Here is a 17,940-nt window from a genome sequence, read left to right as displayed (position 1 = left end):
ACTGAAAATCCACATTGTACATCATTCTAGTCTGTTGCCACCCACTGACACATTATCTGTTATTTGTAAGGTTGTTGCAATAAATTCAACAATGACTTGTGCTGCTTGAGGTACTTTGGGTGGAATCTTATCAGCTGCGTGGAGGCGGCTTTGGTGGCAGGCAGGGGAGAAATTTTGAACATGGCGCATCAGGTCAGCCACGGGATGCCTGATGCCACCTCTGACTGATCTTGCAAGAGGCAGGTGAGCAATGGCAGCAGCAGGTAGCCAATTAGTGCCAACTAACAGGCCATGGGGCCAGATTGAGGTCACTTCCAGGATCTTATAGGCGGCAGATGGGCCCATGCTGTGGCTGAAGCCTTGTAGGTCCCTGGAAGCCATCAAAGTCTCCTTTATTTATTCCTCACCCCATCCCGGAGCTGCTTCTGCCAGAGGTCCACAACTTTGGTTGCAGACTATCCTGAGGAGGGGGACCCGCCCATGCCACTACAACGATGGCCCGGCAGCTGTGACCACAAATAATACATCTTCAATGGGCGCCTCCATCTTGATGCACCTTTGCATTTCCTGCATGCTGCACCAGTGCCCATGTCTCCTGGTGAGGCTGCTGACAGGACAACTCTGCAGGCCCTTTCATTAGCCCTGCCAGGTGCCTGTCCCACCCGCACTCCTTAATTGGCCGCCTCCAGTAAGATCGCACAGGTGGGCATCAGGGCATCACCAACGAGGCTGGGACCCGCTTTCAGTCCCGACCTCAGAAAATCCTTAAAGGTGGTAAGATCCCGCACTTCATATTTTTACTGTTTGCATTTTGCATTTCTATTTTCTTCATAAAATTAAACAATTGGTACTAAAATTGCTGAAATCATAATCAGGCAAGAAAAAACTCTGTCTGTTTATATCCTGCTCTCTAATTCATTTTAACATCCCTCTTCGCCTTTGTGTTTCTCTCTATGCAAGTATGGTTCTCATATAGCTTTTCTCATTATCTTTATTGCTCCCTTTACCTTTGATTATTTTTCAAATTTTTTTGTATATCTCTTTATATAACTCATTTTCTTTTGTCTTCAGTAACTTCAGTACAATTCCCATTCTCTCTGTATAGTTAGGACAGACATTTGCTTGTTGACTTGCTAAATTTATATTTTAACTCTAATTGAACCCAGACTATGCAACCGAAGTGCAGACAGCAGATCAGTACTGAGAATATGCCGGGGAGGTGGATGTCAAGGACAAGAGGGGAGAAAGTGGCTGGGGTTTCTGCCATTTGTGGAGCAGAGAGGAATAGGGAATGGGGCAGGGAAGAAGTAGGGCAGAGGGCAGCTCAGGCTGCTCAAGCTGAGGCAGAAGGGGTGGACCTCATGTGGCAGCAGACAGGAAGCCAAGCCTTGCCTTGGAATACTCCTCCCTGAACACTGGCCAATTATCCTGCTGCTGTAGTGATTGTCTGAAGCGGCAGTACTGAAACCACTGGAAAATGCATGGGTGAGAGAGACGCTGGAGACCTTGTGCAGGATGGAGGAGAATTTCTAATGATGGGAAAATAATGTGATGACAACTCATGTAAACAGTGCTTTCAGCCCGATTTTAACTCAGGGTGGGAATTGAGCAGGCGTGGGCTAAGGCACTCTGACCGCGGTCGTATGAGGCCCAGGCAACTTTAACTCCTACGCCTCAAATGCATGCACCCAGTCTTTTGGTCAGTCGAAACTAGCGGAATATTGGGCAGCAAGTGAAGGGCACCACCAATCAAGTAGGGGACTTGGTTTTGGCAGGTTTTTTCAATTAGGAGGGCCTCTTCTGGTCTGATTCTACTCGCTAGCTTTACCCTGGCTCGAAAGTCACAATAAGTTCCCTGCTCAGGCCAATGGTGATAATAGCAATCGAGCCCTGATGATGTCCTCAGAGACCAATTTGTATATTAACAAAGCAAATTTTCCGCCCCCCACCCCCCTCCCCACTGCCCTCATCCACTTAATTATTAATTCACTCTAATCCTAAAACACAGGAACATACATTTCACACAAAAATGATCAGAAACAAAACAAACTACCACAGATGTGGTTAGTCTATCGACTGTTTAATCACATTTCTTTTAGGAGAAGACGGGAATCGATGCACCACACAAAGAAATTTAATAAAGTTAATTAACAGGAGTGAATGGACAAAAGTAATATTTTGTTCAACGGGGGGAGGTTTTGACTCATCATATAGTGTAAGGGGAAGATCTTTGAGTCACAAAGTTTAATTAGAATAGCGACATCCAAGCTTTTGTCTTTGAACATATCACGTATCTTCAGGTGCCACTTGTAAATGTTTAAACCCATTTTACCATTCATTTGCATGTATTTCAATAGCAGGTCTTGCTGTTCTGATTTGGAATTTCTCCACCAAAGTGATATCAACACAAGAAGAGCCCTTTCCAGGACTCCAAGCCAACAAAATACAAACAGGAAGAAAGAATTAAGAAATATAAACACAAACAGGACTGAATTGCCTAGGCTCCAACAGTCAGATTACCGGAACACAAGGGCGGCATGCGGCCCACAGGGGACAAGATTATTTAGAATATTATGTTTGCAGTCCCCCAGTGACTCAGTTGATTAAGATGGTGTGTTAGTAATTTTCATGTAGTGTACAAGGTCCCAAGTTCAATTTGCAATCTGTGTTGAGCTAACTGATCTTCGTCAGGATTGCTACAGTTTGCCTCTGTTCCTCTAGGCTTGAGAAAAGAAAACTAACAGAATTCCTGCTCTCAGGCACTTGCTACAACCCTTGCTAAAGGTCTAGGGGCTAGAAATTGGATAGCCCTGTTTTATGGGCATGGGGGTCACAATTCGTGAAGGCCCAGGCAGATCAAGGTGGGCAACATGCAAATTTGGTGTACCTACCGCTCCTCCCCCCACTCCACAGCTGCGTGATGGTAGCATAGGACAGAGTGGGCCCCACGCTGCTTTCTGCATTTCCAAGCTGCCTGCAGTCTCTGCACTCGGCAGGAAGGGTCCGGCAGTGTTGTTTGCACTCACCCAGCAACACTTCCTGGCACTCAGGACTCACTCCTAAGATCCAGACGCTTCATCTCACCCTCTCATACGTATCAATAGTGCCAGCTTCACACCCACCTCTCACTGCCTCCACATACCTCCAGCTATTCAGTTATGACAGACACATCGCCCAAGTACAGTGCGACACAACCACTGGCATTCTGTCCTCTCTCTTGCAAGACAAGGTGGCACATATGGAAGGAAGCAGAGCAGAGCTAGCGAAGAACAAGGACTCATGGATCTCCTGAGCCCTATGGAGGAGATAGTTGCCCGCTTCTTGGAGTCAACTGTGATGGAGCCCATAGCATCTAACATCATTGATAACATTAAGGACGATGGCATGTTCCTGTCTTTTGCCCCTTCTGAACCAGTAAACCCTCATCCTGCTAGCTGGCATACTGAGCAAGCTGCATGCTGATGGTGTGACCATGGACCTCTTGCTTCACAGCCAACCTCCCTTCCCTCACACCAGCCTTCCCCTTCTGACTTCTTGCTTTCAGACACTCAAGAACTGCCACCTGGCAAGGCACAGCAGCCCATGGAGGAGGAGGGAGAGCAACAGCACAGCACCAATGATGAGGCCCCGTCACTTGATCTGATACTCACGGCCACCAGCTCAGATACTGGCATTGTGCCTGCCCTGCAGGCTAGCAGAGTTAGCATCGGCCTATGGTGAGTCATCAGATCACAAGTGGGCTGCAGCTAGGCCAGGGGGAAAGGATGGTTTGTGTGCCAGCTCACTGGAGGGCGAGGTCACAGATAAATACTGCTGCACAGGACTGAGGTGAGGACCTCAATGGGGCATCACACAGGACAGCGCTGATGGATTCGCACACCGCGATGGTGGGTACATTGGCGGGCCTGCCAGGCAGCCTCCTGTCACTGTCAAGGGGCATGGAGGACCCCAGCTCCAACATGGCAGAGGGAATGGCACAGAGCTTGCACTTTTCACAGCTTCTGCTCCATCTCCCTGTCGTGCTGTTGCCCCGGGGAACTGCCATGCTATATCCCAACATCTGCTGCAGCCTTTGTTTGAACAGGTCATCTATTCCTCTGCCTTCCCGCCACCAATGAATATGTGGCACCACTCCCAGGCAAATCCAGAAATGCACCAAAACACCTTAAGATCACTCCAAGTACTTCCAGACACTTTGAAACAGAAAAGGTTCCAAAAGATTACCTGCACGTTGTGTGTCTGGCCCTTTAAATAACACTAGTGTAGGGCCCATCTTGCAGCTTCACGCTTGTTGTTTGCAGAGTGAATAACAAAGAAGCTTCCTGTACTTTCATTGACCAAATTTGGAAACTTGGTGTCACATCAGTCAGTTGGACTGTATGACGTTACGATAGAGCCCAGTCCTGTGCACGCAGGGGCCACCCCTGGGTACACCCTTCTTATCCAGCAATGCTCTCTGCGCTGCGCAGGAAATGACTGGCGGCATGGGGCAGACAGGTAGAACCATGCAAGGCCTCCGTAGCAAGGCAATTTAGTGCCCTACTTGTCTAGATATAGGCCGAGGCCCACAGTGATGGCCCACTCTCATGATCAAAAAGCTTGCCAAATTGCCAACCTGGGTAATACTTGAGAATGGCCACTTATGTGAGATCATGGGATCAACTGTGGATCATGGAAACAAAACCCAGCAAGAAATGAGTGTGTGTGTGTGTGGGGGGGGGGGGGGGGGGGGGGGGAAATGGAGGAGAAAATTGCTCAAAAATTATCTTTTCACTTCTACAACCTGGATTTGAATCCACCTGACAGGATGAAATGACCTTGGCCAGTTTTAACCCACTTTCATTTAAATATGAGCCAACAACACGAAACAGCAATTCTGCCTTAGTAATAAAGGTAACAAGAGGCATTAGTGTGGAAAATCTAAGAATAGACACCAATCTAATTGGGATGCTCCTTTGAAGTTAGTGTTATTTAAGTGTTATGTTAGTGAGTTAAAATATTGGAAGCTTCCCACATCAGTGGCTGGATTTTGGATTCCTGCCGCCGTCACCGGCAGCAAGCACAGAACATGGCACCCGTCTCCAGTGGGACCCGCACAGCTGCGATTATGCAGTGGGCGGCCACTTTACATATTGACGGCAGCCGCCCCCCCAAACCACTTGGCGGGGGCGACTTCGGCGATGCCGCTCCCGGCATCACATGTTGGAGGACTGGCACAATTTTTAAAGGTCTGCCAGCCCTGCAAACAGCACACCATAATGCAGAGTTCACCCCTTCCCCACCCCATACCCATCAGAGTGCAGAGTTCACCCATTCCCTCCCACCCGCAAACCCACCATAACGCAGAGTTCACCCCTTCCCCACCTCAGCAGCACCAGCTTTCCCTGGATGGGGAAGTGAAGGCGTGTAAGTGCCACACATCGCACTGAAGATCAGGAACTGAAGGTAAGATCACTGTGGTTTACATTTTAATTCATGCAAACATGTAATTTAAATATGTTAACTCGGGTCCCATTGCAGAGCGGTGGAGGGGCTGCCACGGAGCTTCGCCACTGCTGGGATGTTCAGGCCCGGCAATCCTGACGTCGAGTTCTGTGGCAACCGCTGCTGCTCCAATTTTCTGGCTGCACGCACCACCGCCCCCACCCCCCCAACACAGTACCTGATGTTGGGCTGGGAACAAAATCCAGCCCTAGGTATGCGAGACCTGACCTGAGAGTCCCTGATGTGGACACTTAGTGACAACAGAAGGAAATATTCCACTCCCCAGTACGGACATTTGAAGAACACAAGGCCCAAAACATTTCCAAGAAATGTCATGCATTTTACTTGGGTCCTGAGGATTGAGAAAATGTAAAGAAGAGTCATACCTATCCGAGGCTCCACTGTTCTGTTGGCAACTTCATCAACAAACACAAATCGTCCACCACCAAAATCAGTCCTGTAGTCAGAGAGGTACAGAAGCGAAGTGTAGTCAAATGATCCGTATGTCACCTATGAAAAACATTGGAGCAGCAGGTCACATTTAGTTCCTGTTTGAATTCCACTGAGAAAAGTACCACCTATGATTATCCGCCGTAATGAGTTGAAAGTGTTTTTAGCTCATTTGTCAAACTGTCACTCAACAAACACAGTGCAATTGCATAATTATTCATCCCTCACAATGTGATAGTTATAACACCGTGGGCATACATCAAAATAACTGTTATGTTCCGACATAATAATTTTTAAAACTGCCGAGTTATAGATTAACCAGTCATTCGTCACTTCATTGCTATTTGTAGGATTTTACTGAGTGAAATCTGGCTGCTGAGCTTGTCGGTGTTACAACAATAACTGTGAAGCATTTAGAAGCATGAGACTTCAATACTTCAGAGAGGCAATAAGGTGCTATATGAATGCAAGTTTTCCTTTACACATCACCACCAACATCTGAGCCTAACATCTGAGTATGGCAGTTGCAGAGTTTTTGATGAAAGGTCACTGACCTGAAACGTTAACTCTGCTTCTCTCTGCCAGACCTGCTGAGTATTTCTAGCATTTCTTGTTTTTATTGCAGAGTTACCATGGTCAGGTAACAAGGTTTTCAATCTATTAATATAAAAGATTTGTGCAATATAGGCAAAAAAAAGTCAATATTCCTCTATCATTTGTGTATTAGATATTGCACAATATAAGAAATATCAGCCTGGAAAGGATTCTTGTGATATTATCATCTGAATGGTTGATGTATTCTTGTCAAATTCCTCTGTCTGCTCTTTTGACAGAGGCATTAGATCATTCATTTTAATGCCTCTTTTGTTTTGCTTTTCCATGGCGGTAAGAAAAAGGCGATTTCTTACAACTGTGGTTATATCGGCACACTGATAACACAACAATTGCACGACTAAAATCAGCAACCCTTTACATAAGACTGCAGCTGTGGAACCAAAGAAACTTGCTAAAGAGAAAGGAACCAGAATGAACATCAGCAAAGTGAAGCAAGGGGTCATTGGCAGTGCTATCAAGCTGCACTTACTCATTAATAATTAGGGCGGCACAGTGGCGCAGTGGTTAGCACCGCAGCCTCACAGCTCCAGCGACCTGGGTTCAGTTCTGGGTACTGCCTGTGTGGAGTTTGCAAGTTCTCCCTGTGTCTGCGTGGGTTTCCTCCGGGTGCTCCGGTTGCCTCCCACATGCCAAAGACTTGCAGGTTGATAGGTAAATTGGCCAGTATAAATTGCCCCTAGTATTGGTAGGTGGTAGGGAAATATATAGGGACAGGTGGGGATGTGGTAGGAATATGGGATTAGTATAAATGGGTGGTTGATGGTCGGCACAGACTCGGTGGGCCGAAGGGCCTGTTTCAGTGCTGTATCTCTAAAATAACCTGCTCACTAACGCTGAGTTTGGGTTCTGCCAGAACCACAGTACAGCCTTGGTCCAAACGCAGACAAAAGATCTAAATTCTAGAGGTCAGGTCAGAGTGACTGTGCTTGGCATCAAGGAAGCATTTAATTGACTGTGGCATCAAGGAGTCTGAATAAAATTAAGTCAATGGGAACTGGGGGAAATTTCTCCACTGGTTGGAGTCATACCTAGCACAAAGGAAGATGGTTGAGATTGTTGGGAGGTCAATCATTTTAGCTGCAGGACACTGCATGAGTTCCTCAGGGTATTGTCCTAGGCCCGACCATCTTCAACTGCTTCATCAATGACCTTCCCTCCATCATAAGGTCAGAAGTGGCGATATTCGCTGATGATTGCAGTGTTCAGTTCATTCGTAAATCCCAGATAATGAAGCAGTCCATGCCCGTTTGCAACAAGACCTGGACAACATTCAGGCTTGGGTTGATAAGTGGCAAGTAACATTTATGCCACACAAGTGCCAGGCAATGATTGTCTCCAACAAGCGAGTATCTAACCATCTCCCCTTGACGTTCAGCAGCCTTACCATTGTTGAATCCCATACTATCAACATCCTGGGGGTTACCATTGACCAGAAACTTAACTGGATCAGCTCTATAAATACTGTGGCTGCAACAGCAGGTCAGAGGCTGGTAATTCTGCAGCGAGTAACCCATCTCCTGACTCCGCAAAACCTTTCCACCATCTACAAGGCACAAGTCAGGAGTGTGATGGAATACTCTCCACTTGCCTGGATGAGTCCAATAACACTCCAGAAGCCCAACACCATTCAGGACAAAGCAGCCTGTTTGATTGGCAGCCCATCCACCACCTTAAACATTCATTCCCTCCATCAATGGCACATAGAGGCTGCAGTGTGTATCACCTACAAGATGCACTATAGAAACTTGCCAAGTCTTCTTTGACAGCATCTTCCCAATCCACAACCTCCACCACCTAGAAGGACAAGGGCTGCAGGCACATGGAAACACCTGCAGTTCCTCCACCAACCACCCAAGTCACAAACCATGCTGACTTGGAACTATATCGCCGTTCCTTCACTGTCGCTGGGTCAAAATCCTGGAAAACCCTCCATAACAGCAATGTGGGTGTACCTACACCTCACGGACTACAGCAGTTCAAGAATGCAGCTCACCACCACCTTCTCTGGGATAGTCAGGGATGGGCAATAAATGCTGTCCTGCCAGTGATGCCAACATCCTATGAACGAATGAAAAAAAAATCCAGAGGTTTGTAGAGTACAACCCCGGTACAGTGAATCGTCTTTTCTAATGCCTACCTTGCATTCTTCATTTTTAAAGCCAAACTTGGTCCCTCTTTTAGGTCCACGTTCAGAATCTACGCATCACTTTCACCAGCTCAGCTATGCCTAGGCGGATGATATATTTCCCTTTCTTAGACTTCGAAGTACCTCCTGGTTAAGACACCGCTGAAGATGGTGTGCCAACTTTCTTTTCTGCAATCTGGGCATTGTATCAAACATTCACCTTCAATTGCCTTTGGAACCAGCCAAGCAGGAGTTTTATCTCCTTTGAATTATAGAAAGGAGAAACAGAGAAAGATAAGCATCAGAACTATTAGAAATAAAAATGGTCCCATGGTGGAAGCAAATGGATTTCATGCTGGGAAGACTGCTGTATGCAAAAAGCAGGCTGTTAAGATAAGGTATATTTACTCAGAGGAACAATCTTTGTAAAGGTTTTTGTTGAATTTGTGAAAAATTCAAATTTGTAGTGAAGAAATAAGCTAGGTTGCAATGAAGCAAACAAAAAGATAAAACAGGCTTAAAAAGATTTTAAAAAGTAGCTATAAATAGCAGGTTGTACTCACTACTTCCTGATTCATGAGGGAAGGGTGGAAGGCTACTGACGGAAAGAGATATTAGTATTTACAGCCACTGTCAGAGGAGACATGTTATTGATGGGTCGCTTCAATATATTCAATGTGGCAGGCCAATCCCAATGGTCAAAATTCCTGCATAAATTAGGGAATTAAGGACTAAGAACTTAGCATAAAATACACAGACTTAAAAGAAAATAAAGATTTGTGCCTTTAGCATCTCTCAACAAGTCTCTCACAAACTTCTAAAACCACTTCAAAATAATTCATTTGAATTGTAGTGACTTTATGTAAGCAAACAGCATCCTTTTGCACACAGCAAGGTGCCACAACAGCAATGAAATAAATGACCAGTTAATTTGTTTTAAGGGAGAGACATTCTAAGACATTTTCTGCTCGTCTTTGTATCAAAAGCACAACATTTAAATTGTATTTTCAAATGTACTAAATACAGTGGCAGCAACAGCAAGTCAGAGGCTAGGAATCCTGAGGCAAGTAACTCACCTCCTGACTCCCCAAAGCCTGTCCACCATCTACAAGGCACAAGACAGGAGTGTGATGGAATACTCTCCACTTGCCTGGATGGGTGCAGCTCCAACAACACTCAAGAAGCTCGACATCATCCAGGACAAAGCAGCCCGCTTGATCGGCACACCATCCACGAACGATCACTCCCTCTACCAGCGACACACAGTGGCAGCAGTACGTACCACCTACAAGATGCACTGTAGCAACGCACCAAGGCTCCTTAGACAGCACCTCCAAACCTGTGACCTCTATCACCTAGAAGGACAAGGGTAGCAGTTGCACGAGAACACCACCACCTGCAAGTTCCCCTCCATGCCACACACATCCTGACTTAGAACTATATTGCCAATCCTTCACTGTAGCTGGATCAAAATCCTGGAAATCCCTTCCAAACAGCACTGTAGGTGTACCTACACCACATGGACTGTAGCAGTTCAAGAAGGCAGCTCACCACCGCCTTCTCATTGGAAATTAGGGATGGGCAATAAATGCTGGCCTGGCCAGCGACGCCCACGTCCCATGAATGAATTTTAAAAATTGAAAAGAGTTCCAACAATTTATAAGTTTTGAAAAACAAACTTAGTTTCAATGGCAACTTCCTGATTTACCTTGAATCCTCTCCTACTATTGTCATCCTTGATGCTGTTCTGCAGTATCGATCATGGCTTCTCTATTTAAAACAATTCTCCATATTTCTAAGACTCACTGTTATCATTTCTGTGCAACTGATTTGAACTATGTCAAAAGTTAGTTATTAGGTTTAGGGATAACATTTAATGAAGCTTTCTTGAAAAAACGGAGGAAAATCCTGCAGGGTTTATTTTTCTTAACCAACAAGACACACCTCATCTAGCAGAAGTTTAACCTGGTTTAGCATTCATAGTCTGTATCTTTCCCAATTTTTGCAGCTCCTTGTTGGATATAGCTTCATGTGCACCATCAGATGACTCCCCCAAATGACCATATGTGAGCTTTGACAGTGTTAGCAGGCTGCTGCAACACAGGGAGCTCTTCCTGTCCTCACCTGTTTTCTCTCTCTCGCACACACACTTTCAATCGGGAGCGCTAACAACGATGAGGTATAAGAACCATAGCTGATTTTTCTCTCACTAACCCAAAGTCAGCAGAATCAGTTTTAGTACCCCTATTGTAGTCCGCGATGACATCAACTAAAGCAGCACAGACTAAGGTCAGACAGCCATTTTCCTCATCTATTTCCACAGCCAATTTAGCAAACTCAAGGACAAACCAGGATGAAACAATTCAAAACCTGACCAAGGAATCTGATTGCAGATGCTTGAGATTTACATATAAATAGAATCAGGGCTAACAATTGAAGAATTTGAATGATCAAGACAGAATAATTGCTAACAGCAAGCAAAACATTCTGGAAATTATAATTATGTGTTACCCTTTCAGGGCATTACTTAGCAATTAGAGTAATATTAAATTGCACAATCTGATAAATGCTTATAAAGTCATAACACCAATTCATAATTATATCTTTGACACTGATATACAGACGAAAGTGCTGTGAAATGCATTGAGCAGAGAGCTGTGTGATAAAGGAACTTTGAAATGGCTGTAAAATTTGGAATTTATGTGTGTAGCAATGAATAGATTCAATCATCAGGCTGAATATTAAACCTTTATAATTACACTGATTCAAACATTTAAGAACTAATGCTACTCATTAGCAAAACTAAGCAGAACTTCCACATTCTGCTTTGCTCAAAAATCATGAAAAAAACTCAGCGGACAAGCAGCCATCACAATGAAGGCTGTCTCCAGCAGTCCCAATTACCTTTGATACTATTATTTCTACATGTCTCTCAGGGTCAGTGTCTCTTTGTAGTTCTTAATCATGTATTGCATGCAATCCATAGATACTGAATGCTGCACATCACTTCACATTTCTTCCATTAGTTTCTCAAACCACTAATCTTCCTGCTCGCTTTGACATGAACCACATTTGTGAAATAATATCATGCCGATCAGCTCAAAAACATATTGCTAAAATTACTAAATTTGCAAACAGTAGGTATCTTTATATACGTCAATCTTTTTAAAGGCCTTCAAATACTGATACCTGCATTTAATATTATTTTACATTTTAAATCTGCAAATTGCAATGACTGTTTCTGTAGGTGGGTGACAGCTTTTAACAGTTCGGCTGCCTTAGTTCAAATATTTGATTATTTTAAGAGTTTGGAAGATGTTCAAGAATGCATTTTTGATGTATGCAATTTGTTCTCATCATTTTGCAGTAAGTTAGCATATTTCACTCAGAAGCACATTTTACATCAACATAAATGTTTTATGCAAAGAAGCACGTGATCCTGACAGCTTTGAAATTGTGTCATTGAAAGAAAAGAATGCCATATTCGCTCCATTGAATTTGGTGTTCCAACTTCTATGTGTCCAAGGAGTAAACTACAAATTCGAGTGGAGAAAGGAAAAGGGAGTTATTGAACACAGACACAAATAGGGTCAGTGGCCTGGACCTTTGTTTCTTGATGCGTCATTTGGCAAACGGGACACTTGGCTGCAGCCTGTTCTTAAACATGGTACTGAATGCAAACATGCTTTTTGCTAGACAGGTTGAAAATTGGAATCTCATTTGCACACACATAATGTAACAATATTATAGGAAAATAATAGAATTGACTGTGCCAATATGCCACTCTTTTAGCTCAAAGTAAAAGCAAGGACTCCTTTACAACAGAAATGGATAGGTGTAGCTGGCATGTACATTTCTATTGACAAGAACACAAACTCTCCAAGCACACATACAATATAGACTAGTATATCATCAGTAATATTCCTAAATTATAAAGATTTTAATTACATTTTCCCAGACCCAGGTATCTTTAGACAGGCACTACTGGCTCAGCCCAACAATATAAAATTGTACCTTATACAGAACTGAAACTGCAACAGCACTTTACAAGATCACAGAAGGAACTATGATCAAAAGTTGTATTAAACAAAAAATAAGACTGCATTTAAACAACAACGTGTTTTTCAAAAGCAAATTACTGCGAATGCTGGAAAACTGAAATAAAAACAGAACATGCTGGAAACACTCAGCAGTTCTGACGAAAGATCACAGACCTGAAACGTTAAGTCTGTTTCTCTCTCCACAGATGCTGCAAAGAAGTGGTTTTACTTGATTAATCCTTCAGGGCTGCAGTATAGATCTTTAAAAATATATAACTACTTCTCAGAACTAATTTTAATGTACTCATTAGTGTAGAACTAATAAAGGAAACACTGCATTTTATTTTTCTTTCAACACATGTAATTTTCCAAGGAAAACTCTTTTCCAAGAAAATTAATAAAGATAAGACAAATTGAACATTTACAATTGATAATTTATATAAATCCACAAAGCTACAAAATGCCCAAATAAGGCTATAAAATGAACGTTAGAAGTCATGAATTGTTCTGCTAAAACATGTGAAAATACTGCCTACTGAATTAAATATTTGCCATAAGGACAATATAAAACCATCATAAGAGACCTTTACTTTTATGCCTAGGTCTCTGAATTTAGTATATATCACCAATAGTGATTTACAATGTACTTAAGGGTTATCTCCCCCAGACAAGTACAATGAGAACTGAAAAAGCCTACAGTATTATACTATCAGAAAGTCAACATTCAGAATTAACACTGCCAAAAAGTTCCTTCTACAACTTGAGCCAAAAAAGCAAACATTTTAGTGGCAGACAAAACTCCACAGTCCAACATCAATAGTTCTGAGAAATATTTCCATTTACCTCACCATGCTGATGAATATGGCCAACCTCAAGTACATACGCCCACAATACTTCAAAATCTGGTACAGCCAATTCTGAGCCCAGAAGCCACATTGAAGTCGGCTTGTCCTAGCTGCCATCACAACATGAAGCTGATGCAACAGAGCTAAGCGACAAGACTAAACTACCATAGGCCATGATATGGACCCATGCCCTGGAGTTCCCCTCATTCTTTACCATGCCATGTTCCACATATTGCCTGCCTTGACTTAAACCTTAAGCCTGGCTGGCTGCTTCCTGTTATGAGCGCATAGGACAACAGTTTTGCTTGTACTGTGTCTTTATTGCACAGGTCTTCTATCTTGTCTTTCAGGCTGCCCTTAAGGGCAGCTGGAACTTTCCATCTACTTTGAGATGATATTCTCCAGGAAGACATCCTAAACCTGTAAATACACCATTGTACTCCTCTAGGATCTGTTCCGCGGACAATGGTTTATTGTGCTGCGGCAGGTTGCAAATCTCTTTTTGCACATTGAGGGTTACCAGTCCAAGCTTTAGACTTGCTCCGGCTGTGATGAGTGACCTTTGCTTGCCATCTATGATCTAGAAATCCAGATCTTCATTCTTGCCATTGCATTGGACTCTCAGGGTAGCTTGTCCTTTTGGCACTAGTATGGTGCCATCATATAGCCTCAACCTTACAGTTGAGGGCTTCATTTTTGGATCGCCATGTTGAGCCACTTCGTACAGGTCTGTGAAGGTCATGATGTTGCATGATGCACTGGTGTTTATCTGGCTCTTTATGTTGACTTGATATTCTCCTTCTGCAGTCATTATTCCAACAGTCACAAATCATTTATCACCTATCTACCTGACTAAACCAACCTGTTGTATGGTGTATAGTGATTCGTCAGAATTTTCAGCTGATGTCTCTCCAGTGGCCATCTGTACCTGCTTGTTGTGCTTCCTTCTAGCCAAGCACGTGTGCAAAATGGTTCAGCTTCTTGCAGTGAGAACCCTGCTTTCCCCACACTGGACTCACCTTCTTTTCCTATGCGTCATGTCCTCCACAGTATTTGCATCCTGTCTCTTGTCTGTGATCTTTCTGCCCTTTTGGCCAGGAATGTCTATCAGCAAAATGCAAGGCCCGATCTGTTCTGCCATGAATATGCTCGAGCTGCTGATTTACAACCTCAGCGCTTCTGCACACGTCAATCGCTTTCCTGAGAGTAAGTTTGTCCTCTCTCAATAGACGTGTTCTCACTGCGGGGTCTATTATGTCTAATACAATCCTGTCTTTAATTAGATCATCTTTTAGTTGTGCAAATTCACAGGATTCTGCGAGCTGTGTTAATGTAGTCGCATATTGATCAATGGACTCTTTTTCACCTTGGGCTTTAATATTGAACACATACCATTCATGAGTTATGTTCACTTGGGGTTCAAAGCGTGCCTTCAAGGCTTTCAAAACTTTTGCAGTCAGATTTTTTTGTTCTTCAGAGAGATTTAGGGTGAAATACATTTTTTAACAGTCTCTCCTCAACAGTAATGAAAGTGTAGCTACTCACAGTGTTACAAGAGTTTTCTATTCGTATTGAAAGCTTGGAATTCTGTGTGTTTTTAAAAACTGAGGAAAGGATTTTTCTCTGTGCACACTGATTCTGAAACTTGGTGGGTTTGAACAAAGGGAAATACACAGACTGCAAGGCACCTGTTTCCAAACAACTCAGCAGGTGAATGACAGGTCAAGATTTATGATTGTCATGTTACTTGATTGTTGAAGCCAATTTCACTTTTGGATTGTGAAAAGACCAGTGAGCTGGACAAGGTGCAGGTAGTTGAAATCTGGCTGTAACCTGCCTGAAGACTGGAGAAAAAGACCTCTGTAAAGGAAGACTTGCATCTCTTGAAAAGAAATCCTGCATTTGAAATGTGGCTGTGATCCCACTGGAGAGAGAAAAAAGACCCAGGAAATCTCAAGAAATCTTCTACTGCTGGAATGCTGCTTCAAAATCCACGCAGGCCTGTTTCTGTACACCAGCTGAAAGACCTGTGTGACGCCTGCTGCAGACAAATTGCCATTAACATCTACCCATCAATCTAGCCTGGAGAGATTTCGAGTGGCATCCTACTATTCGACTCTGGAACACCTCACCATACTGAAAACTTCCTACCAGAACGTGATAAACTCAATTATTTTTATTTTTTCCTTTTTGTTCCTAAGAAACAGCTGTTAACCAGAAAATCCTTTCTTCCTGGTTATCCGTTTTTTTAATGTACATGTGTGTGCTTGAGGGCTAGGAAGAAGAAGGAGTTTTTAAAAAATCTTTTCACCTATAGATTTATCTCAATATTGTTTAAGACTTATTATTTCTTTTCTAATAAATAGTTAATGTTGTTGTTATCTAAAGAAACCTGGTTTGGTGTGCTTTATTATGGGGGACAAATTCTTTTGGGCCTCCTTATCTCGAGAGACAATGGATACGCGCCTGGAGGTGGTCAGGGACAAATAGAGTGTCTAATTTGGCTATTCTTTGGTAGGTGGAAAAGTCTCTTGATATGCTGTGACCTGCAGAGTTGTGGGACTAAATTAACAGTGCATTACTCCCGCCTTGGTTGTAATAGTAGTTGCTCTAGTTTGTTAATTAAATCTGTCGCAACTTCGTAATTTTGACACTGCAAGTGGAAAAGTTGCCAGTTCTGCTTCATATCATCTTTCATTTCGACTGGAGCCGCGAGAGGAAAATTTGCAGCCATTGTGTCTTGCCCAGTGATTTCAGCTATAGCCGGCTTCTTTCTTCATTTTCTGTGGCTTCCTGTGGCTTTTAACAGCTTTTATCAGCTCTTAACATTCCTGTGTTCCTCTTTTTGTAGCTATGCTTCTATACAGCTCTTTAACATTCAATCTCAGCTCCACTTTTATACCATGTTACGAGCTCACAGGATGCCAGTCTTGCTTGTACTGCAGCTTTATTGAACTGAACTTGTCATGGTTGCCTGCAGTGGGTGCCTCATGGTAGAGGTCACATGACTACAGCAAGCCAGGAGGCATATCAGTACAGTATTACATTTCTATCCCAAACACTTCCCCACTCCCAAGCCCCACGAATGCTACCTTCAATGTGTTACAGCCTCAATGCTGAGCAGCCTGCTACCTCACGCTCAGTGGTGGGAATTCAAAAAATTCAGGTACACAGTTAACTGCTGCAGAAGACCAAGGCCTAAATTTTCACGGTGCCTTGGAAGGCAGGAAGAGAGGTGGGGGGATAGGCCCCGAAAATACTGGCACCGGGCAGTGTAATTTCATGGCTCTGAACTCAGCACAGACAATAATAAGCAGCACAGGATGAACGATGGGACAGGAATCCTGCTCTCTCCAATTCTGGGCCCGTTAAGATAGTTCAAAGGCCCATCTAGAGCTTTTAAGAGGTTGCAGTTCTGATTTTGAAAGAGGAGCACAGGTAACAAGCTCCTTCAAAACAGATCAGCTATGAGAGCAGGTACAGAGCATCAACCTGGTCCAATAAAAGGGTCAGCGGGGCAAAGGGGGACTCAGCTCCTGGTCAGGGGTGCCCTTGGCATAGCGCAAGTGGCAGGGAGCACTCAGTGTCAGGCTTTGGAGGGGGTTGGCACGCACCTGGCATTGCTGGGTCAAAAGAGTAAGAAGCAAGGCTGTCAAAAACAGTCAGGCAGCCACCTGCCCTGAAGGAAAACTCCAGCTGGCAATGGGGGCATAACTGTCAGATTTTGGGCCCAGCGGTGATGAGGAGCAACACCCTCTGCAGGAAAGGCGGACCCCAAGCACAGGGGGGCACAGGAGAAGAAAGAGGGGCAGGAAGGACATGGAGGCCATACCCTCAGAACAGGATTTACTGCCGAAGATGGAGCTACCTGGAGATGACCAAGACTCAATGCTGCAGGAGACTGCGACTCTCCAGTTGTATGGTCACAGACATCTGTGCTCTTGTTGCCAATGACCTCGCAGCTTGCAGCACTGATCCCCAGGCCCTGTCAGTAGCCAGCAAAGTCACTGTGACCTGAACTTCTTTGCTTCTGGCTCCTTCCAATGATCAGCTACAGACTATAGTGGCATCTCAAAAATGGCTGCACACCTCTGCGTCTCACTGGTCACTGATGCTCTCTTTGCCAGAGCTGGACAACACATTCATTTAGCGACAGACACAGCCTTACAGGCACAGAGGTTTCACCTCCATCACTGGATAGTCCCAGATGCAGGGCATCATCAATTGCACCCATGTGGGCATCAAGGCACCCAGTGACTGGCCAGTAAGATCCATCAACAGGAAGGGCTCCCACTCCCTCAACTTACAACTGGTTCCAAGCTACTTTTCCTGGCAGCTGCCACGACTCCCATCATTCTCCGGCTGTCCAAGCTGCCTCAGA

At 44.1% G+C, this 17,940-nt stretch overlaps 1 protein-coding gene across 1 annotated transcript in view; it reads right to left on the bottom strand.

Moving 5' to 3' along the window:
* ogfod3 (2-oxoglutarate and iron dependent oxygenase domain containing 3) overlaps positions 1-17,940 on the bottom strand; it is a 168,368-nt gene that overhangs the window by 28,908 nt on the left and 121,520 nt on the right. The window contains exon 8 of the mRNA XM_068058085.1: positions 5,871-5,994. Coding sequence (XP_067914186.1) covers positions 5,871-5,994 — 124 coding nt within the window. The remainder of the gene's footprint in view (positions 1-5,870; positions 5,995-17,940) is intronic.

Source organism: Heterodontus francisci, chromosome 26, assembly GCF_036365525.1.
Source record: "Heterodontus francisci isolate sHetFra1 chromosome 26, sHetFra1.hap1, whole genome shotgun sequence".
Taxonomy (NCBI): domain Eukaryota; kingdom Metazoa; phylum Chordata; class Chondrichthyes; order Heterodontiformes; family Heterodontidae; genus Heterodontus; species Heterodontus francisci.
This window is presented reverse-complemented; position numbering and strand designations above follow the sequence as displayed.